Source organism: Chionomys nivalis, chromosome 1, assembly GCF_950005125.1.
Source record: "Chionomys nivalis chromosome 1, mChiNiv1.1, whole genome shotgun sequence".
Classification (NCBI taxonomy): Eukaryota; Metazoa; Chordata; class Mammalia; order Rodentia; family Cricetidae; genus Chionomys; species Chionomys nivalis.
In genome coordinates this window covers 56,397,548-56,419,372 of record NC_080086.1, presented here as the reverse complement: position 1 = coordinate 56,419,372, position 21,825 = coordinate 56,397,548, and the positions used below count along the sequence as shown (strand labels likewise).

The 21,825-nt window shown below is 44.5% G+C and overlaps 1 protein-coding gene across 1 annotated transcript in view; it reads left to right on the top strand.

Moving 5' to 3' along the window:
• Slc25a26 (solute carrier family 25 member 26) overlaps positions 1 to 21,825 on the top strand; it is a 129,010-nt gene that overhangs the window by 105,601 nt on the left and 1,584 nt on the right. The window contains exons 7-9 of the mRNA XM_057764890.1: positions 11,377 to 11,446; positions 18,584 to 18,648; positions 19,404 to 19,477. Coding sequence (XP_057620873.1) covers positions 11,377 to 11,446; positions 18,584 to 18,648; positions 19,404 to 19,477 — 209 coding nt within the window. The remainder of the gene's footprint in view (positions 1 to 11,376; positions 11,447 to 18,583; positions 18,649 to 19,403; positions 19,478 to 21,825) is intronic.

Here is a 21,825-nt window from a genome sequence, read left to right as displayed (position 1 = left end):
TGTGTATATTTGTGTGTACACGTGTGTGGATTGTCATGTATCTAAGTATACATGCACATGTGTGTTCATGCATGTGGAGGCCCAAAGCTGACATTGCTTTTTTTCTTTACTCACTCTCCACTTTACATATCAAACCATATTCTTTACTTAACATGGAACTTGCTAATTCTGATGATCTAACTAGCCAGCTTACCCCCAAGAACCCTGTCTCTGTCTCCCAAGTGCTGAGATTGCAGGTGGCCAGCCACCTTTCCTGCCAGGCTTCTCTGTGGGTTCTGGGTAACCTGACATCTGGTCCTCATGCTTATGTGCCTGTGTTTTGGCCCTTTGGAAGTGGCATTTGTGTCCTTAGACACTTAGGACTTCGTCAATGTGAGGTCGTTGGCCCTCACAGCTCTTCATGCCATGCCTTGCAGTGGTTTCCCAAGCCCTTCCTCTTGTATTTTTTTCCCCTGAATTCACCACCAGAATGGTACTTTCGTGGATCCAGATGGGACGCATCTTTCAAAGTTTAGTCAGGTTTTGATCTCCTGCTCAAAGCGGTCTGCTCTGGGCTGTGCAGACTCCCTGACGCTTGTGTTTTCAGTTGCTTGTCTCAGAACCAAGCTGAGAGCACGCAGATAAGACCCTTCCACTGGCAGACCAATGGCACAGGCAGCCAGTGTGGTGCAAGCAGCAGGTGCATATTCATTGCCCCGTCCTGGGCCAGACCTCATTCAGTCCGGAAGGATTGCTGCTGAGTGCAGTGGGCAGAGGCACATAGCATACAGAGCACTGCAGTGGTCAAGCTAATCAGGAAGCCACTCGCCTGTGTCCCCAAGGTCTCTCAACATCATAGATAGTTTCTTCAAAATACCTTTTCAATGAAGAAAGACGGTGCATCTTGAGGAGGACAAATGAAGGGGTAGATTGCCACGATTGGACCCTTAGAGAAGGATCTTTTCTTCATGGTTTATGCTCGCCTTGGGCCAGGTTGTGGTATGTACCTGTAATTCCAGCCCTTAGGGGGCTGGGGCAGGAGCATTGTGAGTGTGATACCCCAGACTGGCTTCCACAGATATCCCCACATATGTGGCATGCACTCAAACATTTTATAAATTAATTTTCCTCTGCTACATGTATTCTAGCTCTTTCCTTCAGCCTCAAGTCCAGCTAGTCGTCATGACTAGTTCTTAGACCAAGTACCACCCTCTTCCGGGTGGGACCTTTCATTGTTCTTCCTCAGAAATCATAACACCTGTATAGTGCATGCTGGCATTTCAAGAGGGCACCTGCCATCCCTAAACACACTTACCAAAGACATGGGTTGTGGGCAAAGTAGATTCCATGGCAGCCTTGCATTATAATCTTATTTCCACCGTGTAGAACTCAGAGCTGAACCTTTCATTAGTCTTAGCTAGGAATGCCAGGCATGCAGGTCTCTGCCATCAAGTCACTTAGGGTTATATTTGCTCCTAGCACTTTTTACTGCACAACAGCAGTGACCGTGACAGGTGTCATTTGTCCTCACTTTGTAGCTGGGGAAAGAGAGAAGGGGAGAGACAAAGAGAGAGTGTGCCAGCCACAAGCCTTGCTCCCAATCACAGGAGTGCTAAGGAGTATCTTTGAGATCTGAACCAGTGTCTGACTCTAACCCTTATGTTCTCAATTCATTCACATGTGAGCTTGTTCATGAAGTGCAGTGTCTTTACTGTGACTGTCCCTTTCATTTGACCCACAGTTAGTAAAAGTCGGTCATATTCTATCTTGGCAGTCCCTCGAAGGCAGTTCTTTGGTGTGGGAAGTCCTTCAGTCTGTGTTGCTTTTATTGGTAAATGAATTAAGAAGCTGCTCTCGGCCAATGCCTTAGCAGAATAGAGCTAGGTGGGAAAATGAACTGAATGCTGGGAGAAAGAAGGCAGAGTCAGTGAGAAGCCATGGAGCCACTAGAGGAGACAGATGCAAACCACCAGCCGGAACCTTGCCAGTAGGCCATGAGCCTCATGGTAAAATATAAAATAATAGAAATGGGTTAACCAATGATATAAGAGCTAGCTAGCAATATGCTTAAGTGATTGGCCAAGTGATGATTTAAGTAATATAGTTTCTGAGTGATTATTTTGAGTCTGGGTGACCAACAGTTCTTCAGGACCAGTGGGCACATGCAAAGGTCACCTCAGAGCCACCTCTCAGGTGTCACATTGCTGTGAAGATGAATGAATATTGTCGTTTGCCTGTTTAAGTTTATATTCTTCACGTTCTGCCTCTTGCACTAGGGGTTGATAGGTTAGCATTCTTTCTTGATTGAGTTCCACACAGACTTGTATAACTGTTGTATTGGCTATTTTATTTATAGGTTCCTTTGGAACTATATTCACAAATATGTTTTCTTTGTGAAACATACAGGTTTTTTTCCTTCCTAAGTTTAGATGAAGAGTAAATGTATTATTAAAAGATATGTTGAATGTTCTGTAGGAAGGTCAAGCCTAAAAAGAACAACAAAATCTAGGAAACAGCAGTTCACAGTGCAGGAGGAGAATTGCTAATTGCTTCCAGAGCTACATAGTCTTACATCAGCTACACATAATAGTAACTAAGAAATGAAAACATGAAGCTTGAAGCCAAACAAAAACAAGTCGGCTTACTTGGAGAAGCCTGTGACATCATTCTGTGTTTCTGAGAATGGAATTGAAGCCTTGAAACAGGAAACTGGGCTAGCACACCCTCATTTCCTTTACAGGTAACTGAACAATAGTTCCTTGGGTATTTCTCTTTTATTCTGTAAGTATCACACAGAAGCAGCACTGTATTAAAACTATGTTTTCTAGTTAAAGAGCAGTAACTTTTTGCTGCTGATTGTGATGTAGTGTTGCTGAATATCTACCATGATCACATCCACAGAAATGTCTCTGATGTATTGAGTAATAAAGCATCATTCAAAGATGCTCAGTCTTCAGTTTTCCTGAGGCACTGTTCTGTGAGACTGGGAGAGAGAACCATCTCTGTGGATAGGCTTGCTGGCTCAGCAGTTCTCAGTACAGGCAGGTTTGAGGTGGTACAAATGAGAGTAAAGTACACATGTATGATTATTACCATGGTAATGTCATGCCCTATATGTCAGCATGGAGGAAGAAGTCTTAAGGTAAGAGCAGATCTATTTCCTGATTGCTGACTGAGTCAAACCATCCTCGTCTGCTTCTCTGGTGCTGTGATGACCACTGACCAAATCAATAAAGGGGAAGAAAGGTTTATTTCAGCTTACAGTCCCATCATTGAGAGAAGTCAGGAAAAGAGCTCAAGGCAGGGACTGAAACAGAGACTTGTTGTCTGACCGTATTCCTGGGAGGTGTGAGCAGATGTCCATTCACTCAAGATATGGAACTAATGACAGACCAAAGTATGATAGCAGTGAAGTCTACCTTGGTGAGTCAATGGGTTTTATTGGGGTTACACAGAGGTTTAGATAATCAGTGTGCTGTGTGTGTGCTATATCTTGTCAGATGTCACCAGTGGATCACACAGCTCACATTTCATCAAGCTCACACTCTTGGAAAGCTCACCATCAGGAAGGTAGCTGCCCACACTGGGACTCCAAGTCATTCCTGATACCACCTATTTGTACCTCTTTGTAAATACTACTACTGGGGTCTGCCATGCTGGGATGGGGTGGGAGAGCCAGAGTTTCTCATATTATTCTTCCTCGGACAAGCCTTCAACAATGGCTGAAACCAGGTGGTGTTGCATGCCTGGAGTTCAAGACCAGCCTGGTCTATATATGGAGCTCTAGACAAGATTACAAGGTAAAACACCTTAAAAAAAAAAAAAAGTGAGGACTCACTTGGGGGATGCAGACAGCTCAGTTATTTCTGTAGCAGTGCACTGAGTTACAACTAGTGGGAAAGAGCCAGGTGGACGGAAGTCACATACCTTCAGACAGTAGCAGTTCTGTAAAATTCAATTAAGACCTGCAGCTTAGTGGGTTTGTACTGATTTTTGTAGTCAGCTTTGATCCTTGAACTATGGATGCTGGGGCGGGGGAGTACATAGGAACTGAGCTGATTCTGCAGCTCTTCTGCAAACCTAAAATCATTTTAGAATAGATTTGATCAGAAACACTTTCTTCCCTATCATCCTGCATTAGGAAAGGTTTACCTAAGGAGAAATGAAGAAGTTAAATGCATTCTGATGTTCAGTCTTAACCCTTAAACTTGAATTTCTCTTTGATATAAATAAATGTCTGTAGTCATCATAAAATTTTGTTTTTATTTGAAAAGAAAAAGGAAACAACATGATACTGAGATCAGGATTCAAATACCTGAGAATATGTGGCTCTTTGTATTTTTAAATCCTTACTTAACAGTTGAGGCTCCAACATTGTTTCTTCGTGTTTGGCCCCTTTCGGTCTCCCCTCACCTCTCCAGTCTTTTGTCTGCCTTGCTGGGAGTGACAGTTACTCTGATGTGGCAATGGAAATACTTACTCAGGTTTTGTGTGTATGTGTGTTCAGAAAGGCCCTTCAGGCAAGAAAACAAGACAACAGAGAAAGCTGTTACAAACTACAGTAATTAGACCGATGCTATGGGAAGGACACCGTTTTTCTCGACAGCTTGCACGTTGTACAGCACTCCACTGGAGGGTGTGCTGCCGCGGTGACTAACCTGGAGAAACACACACAGACCATTCTGTCTGTTACAAGATGTGGCTTTGTGCAGAGCAAGAGCAACCAGCTGGATGAGCCGTGTGACCTCGGGCAGTTCAGCACTCTAGCCTCTGCGCTCCACCTGCCGCGGTTATACAGGCTTTCCAAAATTAAATAAGATGAGCTGGTAAAATCTTTAATGCCCACTTGGGATACACTAGTTAGTGCACTGTCCAACAGCGTCAGTAGGGATCATGTGACCCATCACTGGCGCTGTATTTTTATTCTATTTCCAGTGTGGTCTGAACTTACTTAAATATAACCGATATTTAATCTTTCTGTGAGTGACGTTTGCTAGCTTTTCCAGTGAGTATCCCATCCTCTTGTCCTTGCAGACACATGGGCTAAGATACAATTTCAAATATATTTCTAATTTATGTGTAATACTTTTTACCAGCACAGTCTTATTGTTGTTTTTTAACTCCAAAATGCAGCATTTGTAAATGGCTCTCATTTGTTTACATTGGTCAGTCTCGATATAATTTTTCCCCAAGAGTTTATATTCAGTTACTCACTTAAAAAACAACAACTCAAACTTACTGAAGCAAATTGCTTTGAATATGGCATAGTATGGGTGCTTTATTTGTTTACTTACAGTCAGCCAGCCTGGTTTTTGTTTGTTTGTTTTTGTTTGTTTGTTTGACTGAGTCATCTCATTCCAGGCTGTCTTTTGAAATTCTCTATGAAGCCCAGGCTGTTCTCAAACTCACAGCCATCTTCTAAGTGCTGGGATTACAGGTCTAAGTCACCTCACTGGGGTGTTTCAGTGTCGTGGCAGTGGCAGCTATGGTCTCTGATGTATATACCTTGTGTTGTTGAAGACAAAACAGATACTGTTTTAGTCAGTGACAATCTGTAGGTCTGTATCCAGTTGTATGGAACACACCGTGTGGCCCCATTCAGATCCAGTTCCATTGCTAGGCTCACCAGTGATTTAAGGGTGACGAAATGCTAACAGATGCACACTCCAGGAGACTGTGGTGAGGGTCTTACCGTGAGAAGGGTTTAGTAGCTGAGGAGTCAGCTGTGCCTGTTGCTCTCAGTCATATTTACATTGTGCCCTGAGTTTACCACTGACATTGGTTCCTGACTTTGTTTTAATTTCTCTGAAGACTTGGGGACTGTTTTTCCTAAGATTTTTTATTAGTGTTCACTTTATTATAAAATTTTTTAATATCTTCTTAGGCTAATTCTGGCCAGGTGAAGTGGAGAGTCAGGCTGATCTATAAAGAGTCTATATTTAAACAGTCTTCAGGCACCAGAGTCTATTTTGATTGTTTCCTTCCCTTGGTAACCAGGTCCATTTCCTAGAACACAGCGGGCACCCCTGTAAAGCTCCTCCACCCCCAGCCCCACCCCCACTGCACAGCCCTCTTCCTCCTGCTCACTACTTACTGTATGTACCTCCCTCATGACTGTCCCAGGAGTTTTGTTTCCCCCTTGAGCTTGCAGAAACACCTGGTAGGCAGTCCCTGAACACTCGTTGCCTTCTCCTGTGATCTCTTTCAGTCTTTGGTTGTTCTTTATTGTTGCTATAAATCAAACTTCTGAGCAGTGGCTTCAGTGTTTGGAATAGTGTCCTTTTTAGAAGCTGTCAGAAGATTAAGAATAGAAGATGACCTCTGCCCACTAAAAAACATAGGTCGTGTTCACATTTTGCTAGTCAGTGTGTTAGTGATGGCATTAAGGGCTGGGGGTGTAACTCAATAGTATAACATGTGCCTAGCATGAGCAAGGCAGGCACAAACACACACAGGTGGGAGGTGCATTTACCATGAATGCTTTGTGACATTTTTATGAAATGGTGTCTAACTCACATAAAGATTACTACAGAAGATGAAAGTTGTTATTCTGCATTACGTCCCATTGGGTCTCTAATGCTTACAGAGAAATGGAAACAACAATGCTTTCCACAAAGGTGCACATTTAGTTCCATAAATAAATTTGAGTAAAGCATTTACTCAGAATGTACCAAATTCTGTTCTGTAGAGCTACAGCCTTTAGAAACATTTGTAACAAAGTTTCTTAAAGCTTCTTTGTTTTCATGTGCAGAGTTAAGTCTATTTGATAGGTAGACTTTTAGCCCAGTAGATTTAGTAAATACACTTTCAGAGAATTACTCTTCCTCGTAGGACTGGGAAGAAATGAGACATCACACAGCAGCATATATCTTTATATATATAAATATATATATTTTATTGAAAAAAAATTTCCGCCTCCTCCCAGCCTCCCATTTTCCTCCCCCTCCTCCCACTCCTCTCCCCCTCCCCCTACTCCTCTCCCCCTCCTCCCACTCCTCTTCCCCTCCTCCCATTCCTCTCCCCCTCCCCCTACTCCTCTCCCCCTCCCCCCACCCCTTTCCCCCTTCCTCTCCAGTTCAAAGAGCAGTCAGGGTTCCCTGCACTGTGGAAAGTCCAAGGTCCTCCCCCCTCCATCTAGGTCTAGGAAGGTGAGCATCCAAACCAGACTAGGCTCCCACAAAGCCAGTACATGCAGTAGAATCAAAACCCAGTGCCATTGTCCTTGGCTTCTCATCAGCCCTCATTGTCCGTGTTCAGAGAGTCCGGTTTTATCCCATGCTTTTTCAGTTCCAGTCCAGCTGGCCTTAGTGAGCTCCCAATAGATCAGTCCCTCTGTCTCAGTGGGTGGGTGCTGACTTCCTTGCTCATGTTCTCCCTCCTTCTGCTCCTCAGCTGCCCAAGGAACTAACTGGGGACATCCCCCTGGGCACCTGGGAGCCCCTCTAGGTTCAAGTCTCTTGCCAACCCTAAGATGGCTCCCTTAATTAAGATATATGCTTCCCTGCTCCCATATCCATCCTTCCTTTATCCCTACCATCCCAATTCCCCAAGTTCCCCCCATCCTCCCCTTCTCACTTTTCTCTCTCCCCATCTCCCCTTACCCCCACCCCATCCCACCCCCAAGATCCCAATTTTTTGCCCGGCAATCTTGTCTACTTCCCATATCCAGGAGGATAACTATATTTTTCTTTGGGTTCACTTTCTTATTTAGCTTCTTTAGGATCACAAATTATATACTCAATGTCCTTTATTTATGGCTAGAAACCAATTATGAGTGAGTACATCCCATGTTCATCTTTTTGGGTCTGGGACACCTCACTCAGGGTAGTGTTTTCTATTTCCATCCATTTGCATGCAAAATTCAAGAAGTCATTGTTTTTTACTGCTGAGTAGTACTCTAATGTGTATATATTCCACACTTTCTTCATCCATTCTTCCATTGAAGGACATCTAGGTTGTTTCCAGGTTCTGGCTATTACAAATAAAGCAGCATGTATCTTATTTGTTATTCTGTGTTGTTGACAAGGTAAATAGGGCCATGTGCATTCTGATTTATTTTTATGGCACCATCACATCTTTAGCAGTCCTGTAACCCTTCCGGAGGGAATTGTCAGCGGGGAAATAAATACCCAGAGTGGGAGATGGGTGCGGAGTCAGCTGTTGTTATTTCCTGTGTGCTGTGTGCACATTTCCCCAGAGCCATGCTACTCCCATGTCATACTATTCTGCACACTTGAGATGAGATATTCAGGAGCTCTTTTTGCTAACATATGTGGCCATGATTTCAGGATAAGTAAAAGAAATAAGAGGTTCTGATTAGAAAGGAAGAAGTAGACCTGACTTTAGGTGTGAAGAAAGTTGACGGTGTCTCCACAGGCACCGAGCCAAACCACTGAGTGAAGTTGGAAAATAGAATGATGGACAAGGGACGTACGTACCTTGAGCCTGGCAGTGAATATACTTTGAAATTTTTTGGTTTTGTTTTGTGCTGCTGGAAATTGAACTGAGGGCCTTGCCAAGTGGGTAATGTTGCAGAACACAAATTATATAAAATCATTTGTATTGATAATCAGTTTCTATTACATTTACATATTCAAATTTACCCTTTACATAGCTCCATGACATGTGGAGTATTAGAAAATAAATCTGACAAAGCCAGGGTCAAAGCCTATGAAACTCTAGTGCAGGGCTGAGAGGCCTTATAGGAAGCCAGCGTGAGGGGAGAAATGCTTCCTGTGGTGGTGTGCATGAGAATGGCCCCATGGGCTCTTGCCTGAATACTTCATCCGCAGGTGGAACTGTTTGGGAAGAATTAGGAGGTGTGGCCTTGTTGGAGGAGGTATGTCACTAGGGGTGGCTTTGAGGTTTTAAAAAGACCATGCCATTCCAATTTAGTTCTCTTTTCTCTGCCTCCTGCTTTGAACCAGACCTAAGCTCTAAGCTGTTGCCCCAACGCCATGCCTACCTGCTGCCATGCTCCCCGCCATGTTGATCAGGATGCTCACGTAAACATTTTCCTTTGTGAGTTGTTTTAATCCGTGTCTCTTCACAGCAAGAGAAAAGTAACTAAATGCTTCTGATAGAAAAGTCAGGAAACGATCATTATTGTTAATGTGTCCATTCTACCCAAAAACAGTCCATGGACTCAAGGACTTTGGGTGAGCTCTCAGCAGGGTGTCCTATGGGAACTGGTGATCTGATGTAAAAATCCATGTGGAAATGTGAAAAGTCTGGAATAGTCAGAACAACTTTGAAAAAGAACCAATTTGGAGAACGGAAACTACTGAACTTCAGACTCTATTAAAACCTGTGCTAGTCAAGGAAGTACAGCACTGGCATCTGAAGATGATGGCCACCTAGAGGGAGATTTTTGGAGAAGGGATTTCGCTGAAGAAAGAACTGCTTTTTTTTTTTCAAGCAGTAGATCAAAACTTAAAATCTCTGAACATAATGGGGGGAAAGCTTTGTACCACTGAAATAGGCAAAGTTTTCTTACAAATGACACCAAAAGCAAGCTTCATAATCTAGGCCCCATGGCATACAGCAGTGGACTCTGCTGAGCAGGCAGCGCCAGGAGGATTACTGTGGGTGGGTTCAAGACCACTTTGGTTCATGTGGTGAGTTCCAGGTCAGCTTGAACTACAGAGTGAGACCCTGTCTCAAGCAAAATCAAACAAATCTCCCCATGTATATAACATGAATATCAGCATACATAAATATTATGATAATATTTTATGATATTTTATCTTAAAATAATTTAGATATCAAAATTTAATGCTTATTTGAAAAACATTCTCCAAAGGATGAAAAGATAAATCACAGATTAGGAAAAGTAATGCAAATGACTATACTCCGAATATATTTAGAACTTCAAAATATCATGAATTTAGATAATAGACAACCCAATAAGCATACACAAATATTTGAAAATTCATGTATTTGGGCAAATAAATATGTAAAGAGGAGGTCAGCATCATTAGAACCACGGTAAAGAACCAGAAGAGGTGATTTGTGGCTAGGAGTATGTACTGCTGTTGTAGAGGACCTAGGCTTGGTTCCTGGCCCTCATGTCTAGTTGCTCACAGCTACCTGTAAACTCCCGCTCCAGGGCATCCAACGTCACCTGACCTCTGTGGGTGTCTATTTCATGCGCCCATACCATCCCCTCCAAGGGATACATACACACATATAGAACTTAAAATCTGAAAAACAAACAAAACGAAAACAGTAAAACAGTACTGTGTAGTTCCTAGGGTGTGAGCACTTATGAATGCTGGCAGCCTAGCTTGGGAAGGGTGTGGACAGCTCGGGACTGCTGGGAATATAAAATGTACAGCCATTTTGGAGAAACAGCTTGGCAGCTTTACAAAGTCAAACGTACCCCTACCTCTGACCCAGCAACTTCCCTCTTAGTTATTAGTATTTCCTGAGCAGAAGGGAAGGCATCTTCCATATAAAGGTCTGTTTGCAAATGTTCACATGGTTTATCAGTAACATCCCCAGACTGGAAAAACAAATAGTGGTGCACCTCTGTGCTGGATTATGCTCACCAACAAGGAGGGGAGGACGTCTTGAGATCTGTAATGTGGATAAAACACAATAATTAGAGAAAACAAAGAAAGGGAAATTGATGGGATTAAATTTGCATAACATTCTAGACTAGGCAGACCAGTCATTAGTGACAGGAATATCAGGTTGCTTAGAGGACAGTGAGGTGGGGCTCAGGAAAGAAGTTCCAAAGGGATGCTGAACTTTGGCAGTAAGTAAGTATGTGGTCTCAGTTGTAGCAGTGATTGCGTGTGTATGTGTGTCCACCTAAACTTAAATTGTATACTTTAAATATATATATATATATAGTTTTGATTCCCAGCTTATTATGTGAACAGCACAAACTTGCTTTCACCAATTTTAAATTAATGCTAGGCATTGTGGCACACACTTGTAGTCCTAGCACTAAGGAGACTGGGGTAGCCTGGATTATCTTTAGACCCTGTCTCAAAACATGCCCCTCCATTAAAGTACCACTCAGGTGACAACTAGTGTCTTTCAAAGGTGAGTTTGGATAAGGATTTTTAAAAGAACTAAGGAATTTGGCATACACTGTTCTGGAATAATTATGAATTATAATGCGCAAAATATTTCATTGTCATAAATTTATTATCTTTCATTTGTGTGTATGAAATCTTGAGACTTCCTTTTGAGACTCATAACGTGGCTGTCACCCTTCCTTCTTTGACTAATTTTAGAATGCAGTTAAATCCTTGGGAAAATCACTTACGTCATCATTGAAGAATTCCTACCAAAATAGCTTCTCACTGAAGTTCCCATCCCATGTTAAACCCACAGCAGGTTCTGATAAACTCGAAGATAGAATAACTTTTTTCTCTTTCCACACAGGCCCTCTGGTCGTGGCAGCGCGGTCATGTGGTGGATTCTTGGCAGTCAGCAGTCTGTGGAGCTTTTGCAGGTGCAAGGGATTATATTATACCGGGAAAAACCAAAGTGTGGGGGGAGAGAATGTGAAAATGCTTGCTGTGCAGAGAGCATTCTTCAGGAATTCCACATTGTTTAGACGGACAGAGCCTCACTAGCTGTTTGGAGTGAAACAAACCCTAAAGAGGTGTCTGCTTGAATGACAACCAATTTGTTTTTTGACAGATTCCCCTTTTCCTTTTTATCTTTATGAAAGCCTCACTCTGGCCCTTGGATTATTTTAAGGATGGTTTATAAAGCCCTCTGTGTGTGTTGGGGCGGGGGGTACTGTGCAGCTGTCTGCTGGGAGCGGTGCTGCGGGCGATGGGAGATTCACAGCCTGTGTGACATGTTTGACAGTGCAGGAGATTAATTGGTATCAGGAGAGCAGGGGCTACTCCACAGCTTACGGCAGGCTGAATGCACTGGGCAGGACATGTGGGCTTGTGAGCATCTGGGCATTTTGAAGACGTTAAAGCAAGAGCAGCGTGTCAGCAGTGTTGTGCTGCTGTCCATCACTCAATGCTAAGCACACAGATGCTTCAAAGACTGTAGAAGAGAAAGGTCTGTTTGTCAGTACAAATACAGGAAAATTAGAATTATAGTTGCAATAAAAGTAGAGCTTGACCAGAGAATTATAAAGTGTTTGGATACAGTGCTGGTGAACGGATAGGCAGGCAGGTTGGAGGTCAGCAACTGTGGGAAAAATGATTCTTTTACAAATATCTGTAACAGTTGTTGGATTTTACTTGTTTTCATGTAGTGATTAGGAAAACAGAAGCCATTCATTTTATTGACTCATTTGTTAATAATTTAAACCCATGTAAGGTGTGGAAGTAACCACCAGAGATAAGAACTTTACTGCAGTGAAGGCATCAGTCTGTCCAGATCAGGGGGGATAATTTTTTCCACACCTGCATCAACGGGGGGCAGGCTTAAGGGATGGGTTCTTGATTCATTTTCCAGAAGTCAGGGTGCTTTGCTGTCCCACCCCTTAGAGAAGTGTGTATTACTTTTGTTGACTGTCTTCTCTTCTGGGGCAGAGTTATTAGGGGTGGAACACCAAGAAAACATTATGGAAATGGAGTCATCCTGGTCAAGAGAAGCTACTTTTTAAAAATATATGTATTATGTATACAAGTGTTACGCCTGCATATATGCCTGCAGGCCAGAAGAGAGAACCAAATCTCATTACAGATGGCTGTGAGCCCCCACGTGGATGCTAAGAATTGAACTCAGGACCTCTGGCAGAGCAGCTAGTGCTCTTAACCTGAGTCATCTCTTCAGCCCCTGAAAAGCCGCTTCTTGGTGTTGAATACTCTAAAAGTTACCTGCCTTCAAATAAGAAATAAGTATGTTCTGGTATATCCATTGTGGTGGTTTGATTAGGTGTGCCCCCATAGACTCATGTGTTGGGATACTTGGCCCAGAGGGAGTGGCACTATTAGGTGTGGCCTTGTAGGAGGAAGCTGTCACTGTAGGAGCAGGCTTTGAGGTCTCATATGCTCAAGCTGTGCCCACTGTGGCATACAGTCTCCTCTGCTGCCTGCCGATCAGGATATAGAACTCTCAGCACCTTCTCCAGCATCATATCTACCTGCATGCTGCCATGGTTTCCACCATGATAATAATAGACTAACCTCTGAAACCGTAATCCAGCCCCCAATTCAATGTTTTCCTATATAACAGTCGCCACAGTCATGGTATGGTGTCTCTTCACAGCACTAGAAACCCTAAGATTTCCTTCAAATCACGATTCCAGAGTTTACATGCAGAGGCATGGATACTGTATATTTGGGGATTTGTTTTTATACAGTCCTCTTGCTGAGGAATGTTCTGCATCATACTCACATTTGTCAAAGGAGGGAAGGAGGACAGTTTCTGTCACACGTGTTCTGTGGTGGGAACCCTCTGCCCTGGCCCTTCTGGATGCCGTGACGCTGAGCTAGGCTGGGCTCTCTGTCTAACACGTGGCTGAATCTCTGGTTTAAGCCCAGTTCCTGGAGGAGACCTTGGGCTTTCTGACCTATAGCACAGAAGTAATCACTCCTCCCTGGATGGATCCAGTGATGTGTGCATTGACCGTCGACCATCTGTAAAACTGAACAGCTGTAAGGAGTTGCTACTCTTCCAAAAAAAAAAAAAAAAAAAAAAAAGCAACATCCCCCAGTCGGAAAGCAGTCCCCATAATAACTCATTTCCTGGACAGCACTGGATGATGTCATGATCTGCAGTCACTGCACAGTGTAATTTCTTATTTGAGCCTGTAGATTTTCTGTCCAGCCATCTCATTGTTTTCAGGTGAGATTCTGCTAAATGAAGGAGTTTAAGGCCTATGGTGAGGGGGGAGGGGGCTTGTTGGCAAAGATTTCTGTCCTGCCCTGTCTTGTAGCTATTCAGTCCTAAGGAAACACACAGAGGCTTACATTAATTATAAACTGGTCAGCCTATTAGCTCAGGCTTCTTATTAACTCTTAAATCTTACTTTAACCCATAATTCTTGTCTATGTTAGCCACGTGGCTTGGTACCTTTATCACCGAGGTATTCTCATCTTGCTTCCTCTGTGTCTAGGTGATGGCTGCAGACTGAGCCTTTCCTCTTCCCAGAATTCTCCTATTCTGGTTGCCCTGCTGTCGGGAGCCAGCCTCAACAAAAAATACCTTTCTCCAGACTAGAGGTGTAGGGATTTAGAAATGTGTAGTAAAGAATATGAAGACACAAATGAAAATATTAAAACGGAGAAACATATAGGATAGTATTGGGAGGGAATTTTTTTAGTGAGTACTGAAAATTTGCCTGCGTTTAATTTCCAACTGCTTAAAATACCCTATCCCAAAAAGTAGGAGTAAGACAAAAGACTGCATTAACATGATAGAAGGAATTGAAATATCAATTGAAAGTCATGGGCTACATTTATAGTTAAACATTCTGTTGCTTAGAACAAAACAAGTCATGCTCACGTCCTAGACCAAAACATTGTGTAGGCAAACCATTCCCTGGGTGGAATCCCAAGTTATTTCCATAAAGGGAACTGGAACTTAGTTGAATCCTTAGACTTTTGTTTGAGGTGGGAACAAACTACTTTCCTATTCCAGGAGCAGGTGGTCTGGCAATTAGCTACACCTGTTGACAATAACCTTGAGAGAGCAGAACTCTCTGCTCAACATCTTGGTGGGACCCTTGTCTGAGGTAGAAGCACAATAACCTTGAAGGAACTAGCAAGTCCCAACTCTCTGACCTTTGGTCAAGAAGGAAATAGGCCTTTTTAGGCCTCCACACCCTGCCTATACTTTTTGCCTGGCTACTGGCCAATCAGTGTTTTATTAAACCAGTACAAGTGAGAGATCTTTACAGGGTCCCACAGCAGGGGGAAAATGCATTGTTCACAGATCATCATACATTAACAGAAAAGAAATACATTTCTTGTTTATATTCTTTGGAAATTCTGTTTGGTACAAACATTAGAGAAACAAGATGAGTATTTTGAAAACATTGCTATAGGATAAACATAATTTGAAAACTGTCCAAATTGAGTAAATTGTTTTTCTGCAAGAGAGGACTGCAGCCCTGTCCAGACATCCACTCACTGCCGTCTGCTTTTCATGATCAAACTTGCCCTCAAGTCAGAGATGAGACTTTTCGTCCGCATACGCTTTCCCAAGGTTAAATTGCCCTGCTCATTGCCCAGGACTGTGCTCTGTGCCATCCTCAGCGCGCTCTTCTGTGACCGTGCTTGCTTCAGAAGCTACTTGGCACAAATACCCAAAAATGTCTCTTGAGGTTGGAGGTGTTGATGGCTTGTCATGCTTAGAAATTCCCCTGGCTTCTGGTCAGGGTTAAAGTCGGGAAAAAGAAGGGCGTTGCCAGCTTCCTCACTCTAGGCCTTGAGTCTTAAATAAAACCTAATGATGTTGGGTATTGATATGTTTGCTACAGTTTTGGTATTCTGGTATCTTTGGATCAATTTCTTCTAGTGAAAACTTTCCTATATTCTCTTAAGAGCAAAGGTATAGGGGAAAGAGGAGGCTGTCATCCCTTGAACTGTAGAATAGGGTGTGTGTGTGTGTCTGTCTGTCTGTCTCTCTGTCTGTCCGTCCCAGGAGCCTTGCTTGGATCCTGAGAGGGAGGCGGACAGGAAGAAAGTCTTGTCCCTGGATGCATCAGTTAGGAGGCTCCAGGAGCAGAGATGAGCTGGTCTGCCAGGGTTGGCTTGGGGCCCCCTCCTCTACATTCCTAGCTTCTGCTCTGAGGAGCAGCTCCAAGCTGTCAGAAAGAAGGGGTTCCTTTGCCTTTTAGAGGGTTATTACTACCTTTGTCCCCCAAGGCAGCAAGTAGTTTTCCTGGGAAAATAGTTCCGTGAATGTGGCTCTAAAAGCTGCAGCCGAGCATTCAGGGAAGCAAAGTGCCCTTAGGAGTCTGGGTCACACAAGAGCATCCTGTGTCTGCCGCACCCCATAGGTGTTTCCTCTGATGTGTTCGGTGCTCCTCGCAGTTACCCTCTAAGTGAATGTACAAAATAAGTAGTTCGATATTTGAGAGCCTTCAAATTGATTTACTAATGCCTTACATAAAATACCGATCTCAGCATGATAGTACAATAAGGACCTGTGTGCTTTGAGTTCATCTTTCGTTCAGACTACTTCCATGGAGCAAGTAGTGTCCACAGGAAAAGATGGTTAACCTCTGTTGGTGGCCAGGGCAAGTTTGACATGGCTATCCAAATTTATTATGTGTTAATCTGCTTTATAAATTAATTCAGGGAAGCCTGTAAATATTTTTATATAGGAGAATGAAGTTTAATGCTCAGGTTTATTTTATTTAATGTGTTGTATCAGGTCCCTTTAGAGGTCAGGTTACGTGTGATCCCACTTCCTGCTCCATACTAGCTGCTCTGTGGCCATGGGTAGGTGCTAGTGGTAGTGTGGGCATAGTTCTGGAGTCCGATAGTAAGCTAGGGATGGCATTCATGCCAGCCTTTCCCTGCCCTCTACATGTTTAGTTTGTAAAACCGTGACTAGTGTGGGGCACCCACTAGGCATATTGAGTGCCTACTGTGTGCACTAGACTGATATGGGAAGGAAAATCACCATTCTCTCTACCCATGTCTTAGTTTCTTTTTCTATTATGATAAACACCAAAAGCAACAAGGGGAAGAAAGGGTTTATTTCAGCTTATAGTGTATCCTGAAGAAAGGCCAGGATGGGCACTCAAAGCAGGGACTGAAGCAGAGGTCCTGTAGGGATGCTCCTTTAGGCTTGCTCAGCCTGCTTTTCCATATAACCCAGGACCACCTGTCCGGAGATCGCACTGCCCACAGTCTGCAGGTCCTCCCACATTAGTCTTTAATCAAGAAAATCAGACTTGACTACAAGCCAATGTTATGGATGTAGTTCCACAGTTGATGTTCCCCTTCCAGACGACACCATCTTGGGTCAAGTTAACAAAAGCCTAACCAACACAGGGCCCACCTAGACTGGACTGGATTCCTTCGAGTGCTACTGTGGGTCATGCCTCTTCTAGACACGTTGCATGGATTCTTTAATAAAGAGAATCTGCCACACGGCTGCCTGCCCTTTACAGATGAGCGTCTGAGACCAGGCACCAGGGCCAAAAGTGCTGGAGCCGGTCAAGCTTAGGGCAGATCTCAGCTCTGCACTGGACAGAATCTTTTCAAATGTTTTTAGTTTCTTTTCCACTAGTATGTGGTGTTGATGGATGAAGGCATGTTCATGCCATGCCAGCATGGGGAGTCAGGGCACTTGGGGGTCAGTTCTCTTTCCACCATGTGCCGTCCAGGGCTCGCACTCTGGGCATTGGACTTGTGGCAAATGCTCTTCACTTGCTGAGCCATCTTGTTGGTTCACAAACTTATAATCTAAAAGGACAAAAAGTAAGGGGTTCTAAGCAAAGGCCTAAGGTGTGTGGCAGTTGTGGGTAACCGAAATCAGAACGTAAACTGGGAGTGGGGGTGCGTTCCCACAAGTGTCAGAACAGATGTCACCGTGCAGCCCAGGGTCACTGTGGCCACCTTATTTCAGTCCCACATTTAGAAAGGTATTTGTCAGAAGTCAGTGCCCCTTTTGTCCACATGCCACAGCAGAGGGAGCCTAGAGCTACTTCTGGAGCCTCCTTTGTAAGCCTCATAAACTCCTGGGAGCTGGGTCTCCCGAAAGCCTTTTAGGGTTATTGTTTCTCTCTCCTTCTGTCCTTTCAGGGTTTTGTATGCATCTTTGCAGCAGGTTAGTAAAGTATTGACATCAGGCCTGGTGTAGTGGTGTCACATGCCTTTAATCCCAGGACAAGGAGGTGGAAGCAAACCCTGTGGGTTTGGGCCAGCCTGATCTACGTAACAGTTTCCAAGCTAGCTCTGGGTACACAGTGAGACCTTGTCTTAAGCAAACCTTTTGAGACCATAGGCTATAGTTTATATTAGCAATAAATTCCTGGTTTCTGTGTCCAAAGATAGAAACACTGTTAAAATCTGTGGACAGTTTGCCCATCATAGTAGTTAGATGAAGAAAACACAGGAGAATATGGAAAGGAAGCCTTGAGGCAGAACGTGTGCCAGAGCAAGAGGGAATGGGAGGTGGTGCTGAGAGGGCAAAGCATAATCATTCTCTGGACTGTTATCCAGAGCCTGGGGAATAGAGAAAGCCTCCTGGAGAGAAGTCCTGTGGCGCACATGAGCCTGCCCGTGCAGAACAGAAGCAGCCGAAGCCTCTGGAGGCTATAAGACAGGTAGCCTACAGAAAGGTGCGATCCCCAAAGCCACTGGGAGCTGTGTGCCTCTCACAATAAAAACCCATATCTGGCTGTTGACGTGTCATATTTGCTCATGTACACATGTGTTAGTGTGCACATGTTAGGGTACCAGGCTGAGAGAGAGCAGGGGGAGTTGTAGGGCCTCACTCCTATTAACCCACGAGGAAAATGAGTAGCCTCCACTTGCTTGCATTATCACTGCAAGAGGTGTGAACAGGGTATACTAAAATTCTTCATGTGTGCACCGTTCTCAACACAGTCGAGTAGGCATGATGACAAAGACATGACTTTGACAGTTCTGTGACTCCAGATGTAGAAATGGCCAGGATGCTGTCTAGACGTCTCCTGACTGTTGGGTCTTGCACACAGGTGGCTTCGCAGCTGTGGTTACTACACCTTTGGATGTGGCTAAGACAAGAATCATGCTGGCCAAGGTGAGTATCAGATAATGCAGATTTGATGCTGTATCTGCTATCAGGCAGAGCTGTAGGGATGCAGTGACCAGAGTACCTGCCGACCCTTGGGAGATACTGACAGTGGGAGTGAGCACTGTCACCGTGATGGAGCTGTGTGTAGCATGCTGCCGTTTCACAAGCATTCGCACAGCTGCACTCTGTAAGTGGCAGACCTGAGGGCCTCTGCCTGCGACTGTTTTTAGACCTAAGACTCGAGAACTTGACTGGCTTCATGTTCTTCGGAAGCTAATCTGCAGACTCAGAATTTAGTTATGGTTGGCTGTGACCAGAAAAGACAGTTGTCAGAATTGTTAAAAACAACAAAACAAGCTCCAGGCTGAGCTTTAAGGAATTTCAGTAACATATCTGAACCAAGCATTCTCTCAGAGTCCAGGTCTCTAGGAAGCAGAGCAGTGTGAGCAGAATTCTAGTCCATAGGTGGACAGGACCAGCTCTGAGAATAGGTGATTTTAAAACTGAAAATGGCGTTCCTCATTCCTGTCAGGCTTTATAGTGAGACCCCACCCCACCCCATCAGCCAGGTCTACTGCTTCCCATCGGCTTTCTGTTGGTTCCTAGATGAGCTCTGAGAGGCGGCTTCCCTGAGGTGTTTGTCTGCCTCTCTGAACGTAGGCAAGATTTCCAAGCCAGCCCGAGTGTGCCTTGAAGGCAGGTGGGAGGAACCTGTTCAGAGTACTAGGAGCTAACAGCTCTGTCTTTCCTATCTTCTGCAGGCGGGCTCCAGCACTGCTGTTGGGAATGTGCTCTCGGCCATGCATGCGGTGTGGCGCGCACAGGGACTGGCAGGGTAAGGACGAAGTCAGCCCTTAGCTGCCTTGTCTCCTCTTCCCTGGCTCTTCCTCAGATCTTGGGCCTGCCATGGATGACATGCAAATGTACAACCCTAGCTGTATTTGGGCTCCAGCATTGATACAAATAAGTTCTCACACAGTGTAGACGTGAAAGTGAGTTAGAGGAAAGTGTAGACATGAAAGTGAGTTAGAAGTGGGGCTTGGGTGTTTGTAGCCACTTTTTTAACCTGTAGTCTTTTTTATGTATACAGTATTCTGTCTGCATATATGACTGCAGGCCAGAAGAGGGCACCAGACCTCATTACAGATGGTTGTGAGCCACCATGTGGTTGCTGGGAATTGAACTCAGGACCTCTGGAAGAACAACCAGTGCTCTTAACTGTTGAGCCATCTCTCCAACCCTTGTAACCACTTTTAAGAACCGTTGGTAGCCATGCCGTGTGATGGGCATTTGCTCTGCATCTGTAGGTTTATTTTGTCACTGTGCAAATGTATCATACAGTGTGCTCACACAAATGTAGATGCTGTGACACGCACCTGGGGAATAGTAGCTGCAAGTACAACATGTGACTATCTTGGAAATTATGGCTAGTTGTAACAGCAGTAAATGTTTGTGTATCTGGAGATATACAAATAGAAAAAAATTATTTCCAGCCACACCCGCATCCTACAGGATCAGCAGGACCTGGCTGTGCAGTCTGCTTTTCTCTGAAGTGTTACCCAGCTCACAACTGTACTGGCAGTTCCACCGTGGTTGGCCTCAGCCGGGCAGTATTGTTCTGTGTTAATAGCTAAGAACATCAATCTTTCTCTTTGCATATGATGTGCAAACAGGTGTATTGCCCACGTTGTGTGCCTGTAGATGCCAGAAGTTGGGGTTGGGTGTTTTCCTCATCAGGCTCCATCTTGTTTTTGAGAGTCTCTTTATTAGAACCTTGAGCTCACCATTTTGGCTACAACAGCTGTCCAGTGAGCCCCAGATCAACCTGTCCCCCATGTGCTGGGTACAGGTGTATGCCACTGCACCTGGCTTTTATGTGGGTGTTGAGGACCGAAGCTTGGCTCCTCAAACTTGCATATTTCTCTCCCACTCCACGTGCTTCAGAATACCTTGCTTTATGTCCTGAACAGCTGTTATTCCACACCCATATAGTTGTTCTGAAGCTGAGCAAATGCTGAGATGTTAGCAAAGAAGGATCTTCTACATGGAACCTTCTTGATATGTGTGCAGAGGCCTCAGCAGCCTCCTTTGGGAGAGGGAGGGTGAGCTGGCGCTGGGATGGCTGGGTAAAAGCAGCACTGTATGCATAGCTGAGCCCTGCCTACCCTCAGCCTCTTCACTGGGCCCTGCTGCCCATCTCATCCCCATCCAAAGTAGATCACTGATTGCGTTTTTATGTAACTTCAGCGTTTTCAATTTCAGCTGATGGTCTGGGTAATGTGGTCAGGCTTTTGCCTGAGAGCAAACCTATTGTCTTGTTTGGGTTTTCCAGCTGATAGTGGTAGCCAGTGGCTTTACTGAATGTCCCGCTCCAGTGGTCTGAGATACAGGCTGGATCTGGTGGACAGGACAGACTGACGGATTCTTGATGTCTCAGAGCAGTGACATGGCTGACACCTTCTGAGGAAATAAGACACGATAGTCATTCATTTGGGAGCTAATTCAACTCTGAACAAAGAAATGGAGGAGGGGAAATGGCTGTGAGTCCCATATACACTGTTTGGGAATCTTCTTAGATAAGCAGTGGCTGGCTCACAGAAGCAGCAGCTGGGGACAGTGGCTTTCGACATCATAAAGGCCACCTGCCAGATGTCAGTCTCATTCCCACATGTTAGCGGCTGTGGTGACTCAGCCAAGCCTCTGACTACGGTGTTGTAGAGCTGCAGCCATTTGCCAGTGTTGAGGAAGTGGTGACAGGGACGGCACAGTGGCTGGGGCATTGCCCCACCATGGTGATGCAAGGACCAGCCTTCCCCGCCCAGGTCACAGCACACATCGACTAAAACTAAGCAGTGTCAAAACTACAGGTAGAGGAGAGAAGGAAAAACAGGTCAAGGGTGGATGTTGGTTCTGACCCAACCTTAGCGCTAAAAGGTAATTTAAATTTTTGGCTATCTTCTGAGTCTCCACTCTGGGGCCGCCACGTCCAGCTTTACATGGGTTCTAGACTTGAACACAGGTCCTCTTGCTGGCACTGCAAGCACTTTACCCTCTACGCCACCTCTCCAGCTCCCTAAATGGCTTATCAAAAGGGGCCCCGTGATATAAAGTCCTTGCTTTCCAGTGAGGTGCCAGATAGAAGGGTGGGACAGCTGACTACTTCCAGTGGTTATGTAGGATGAG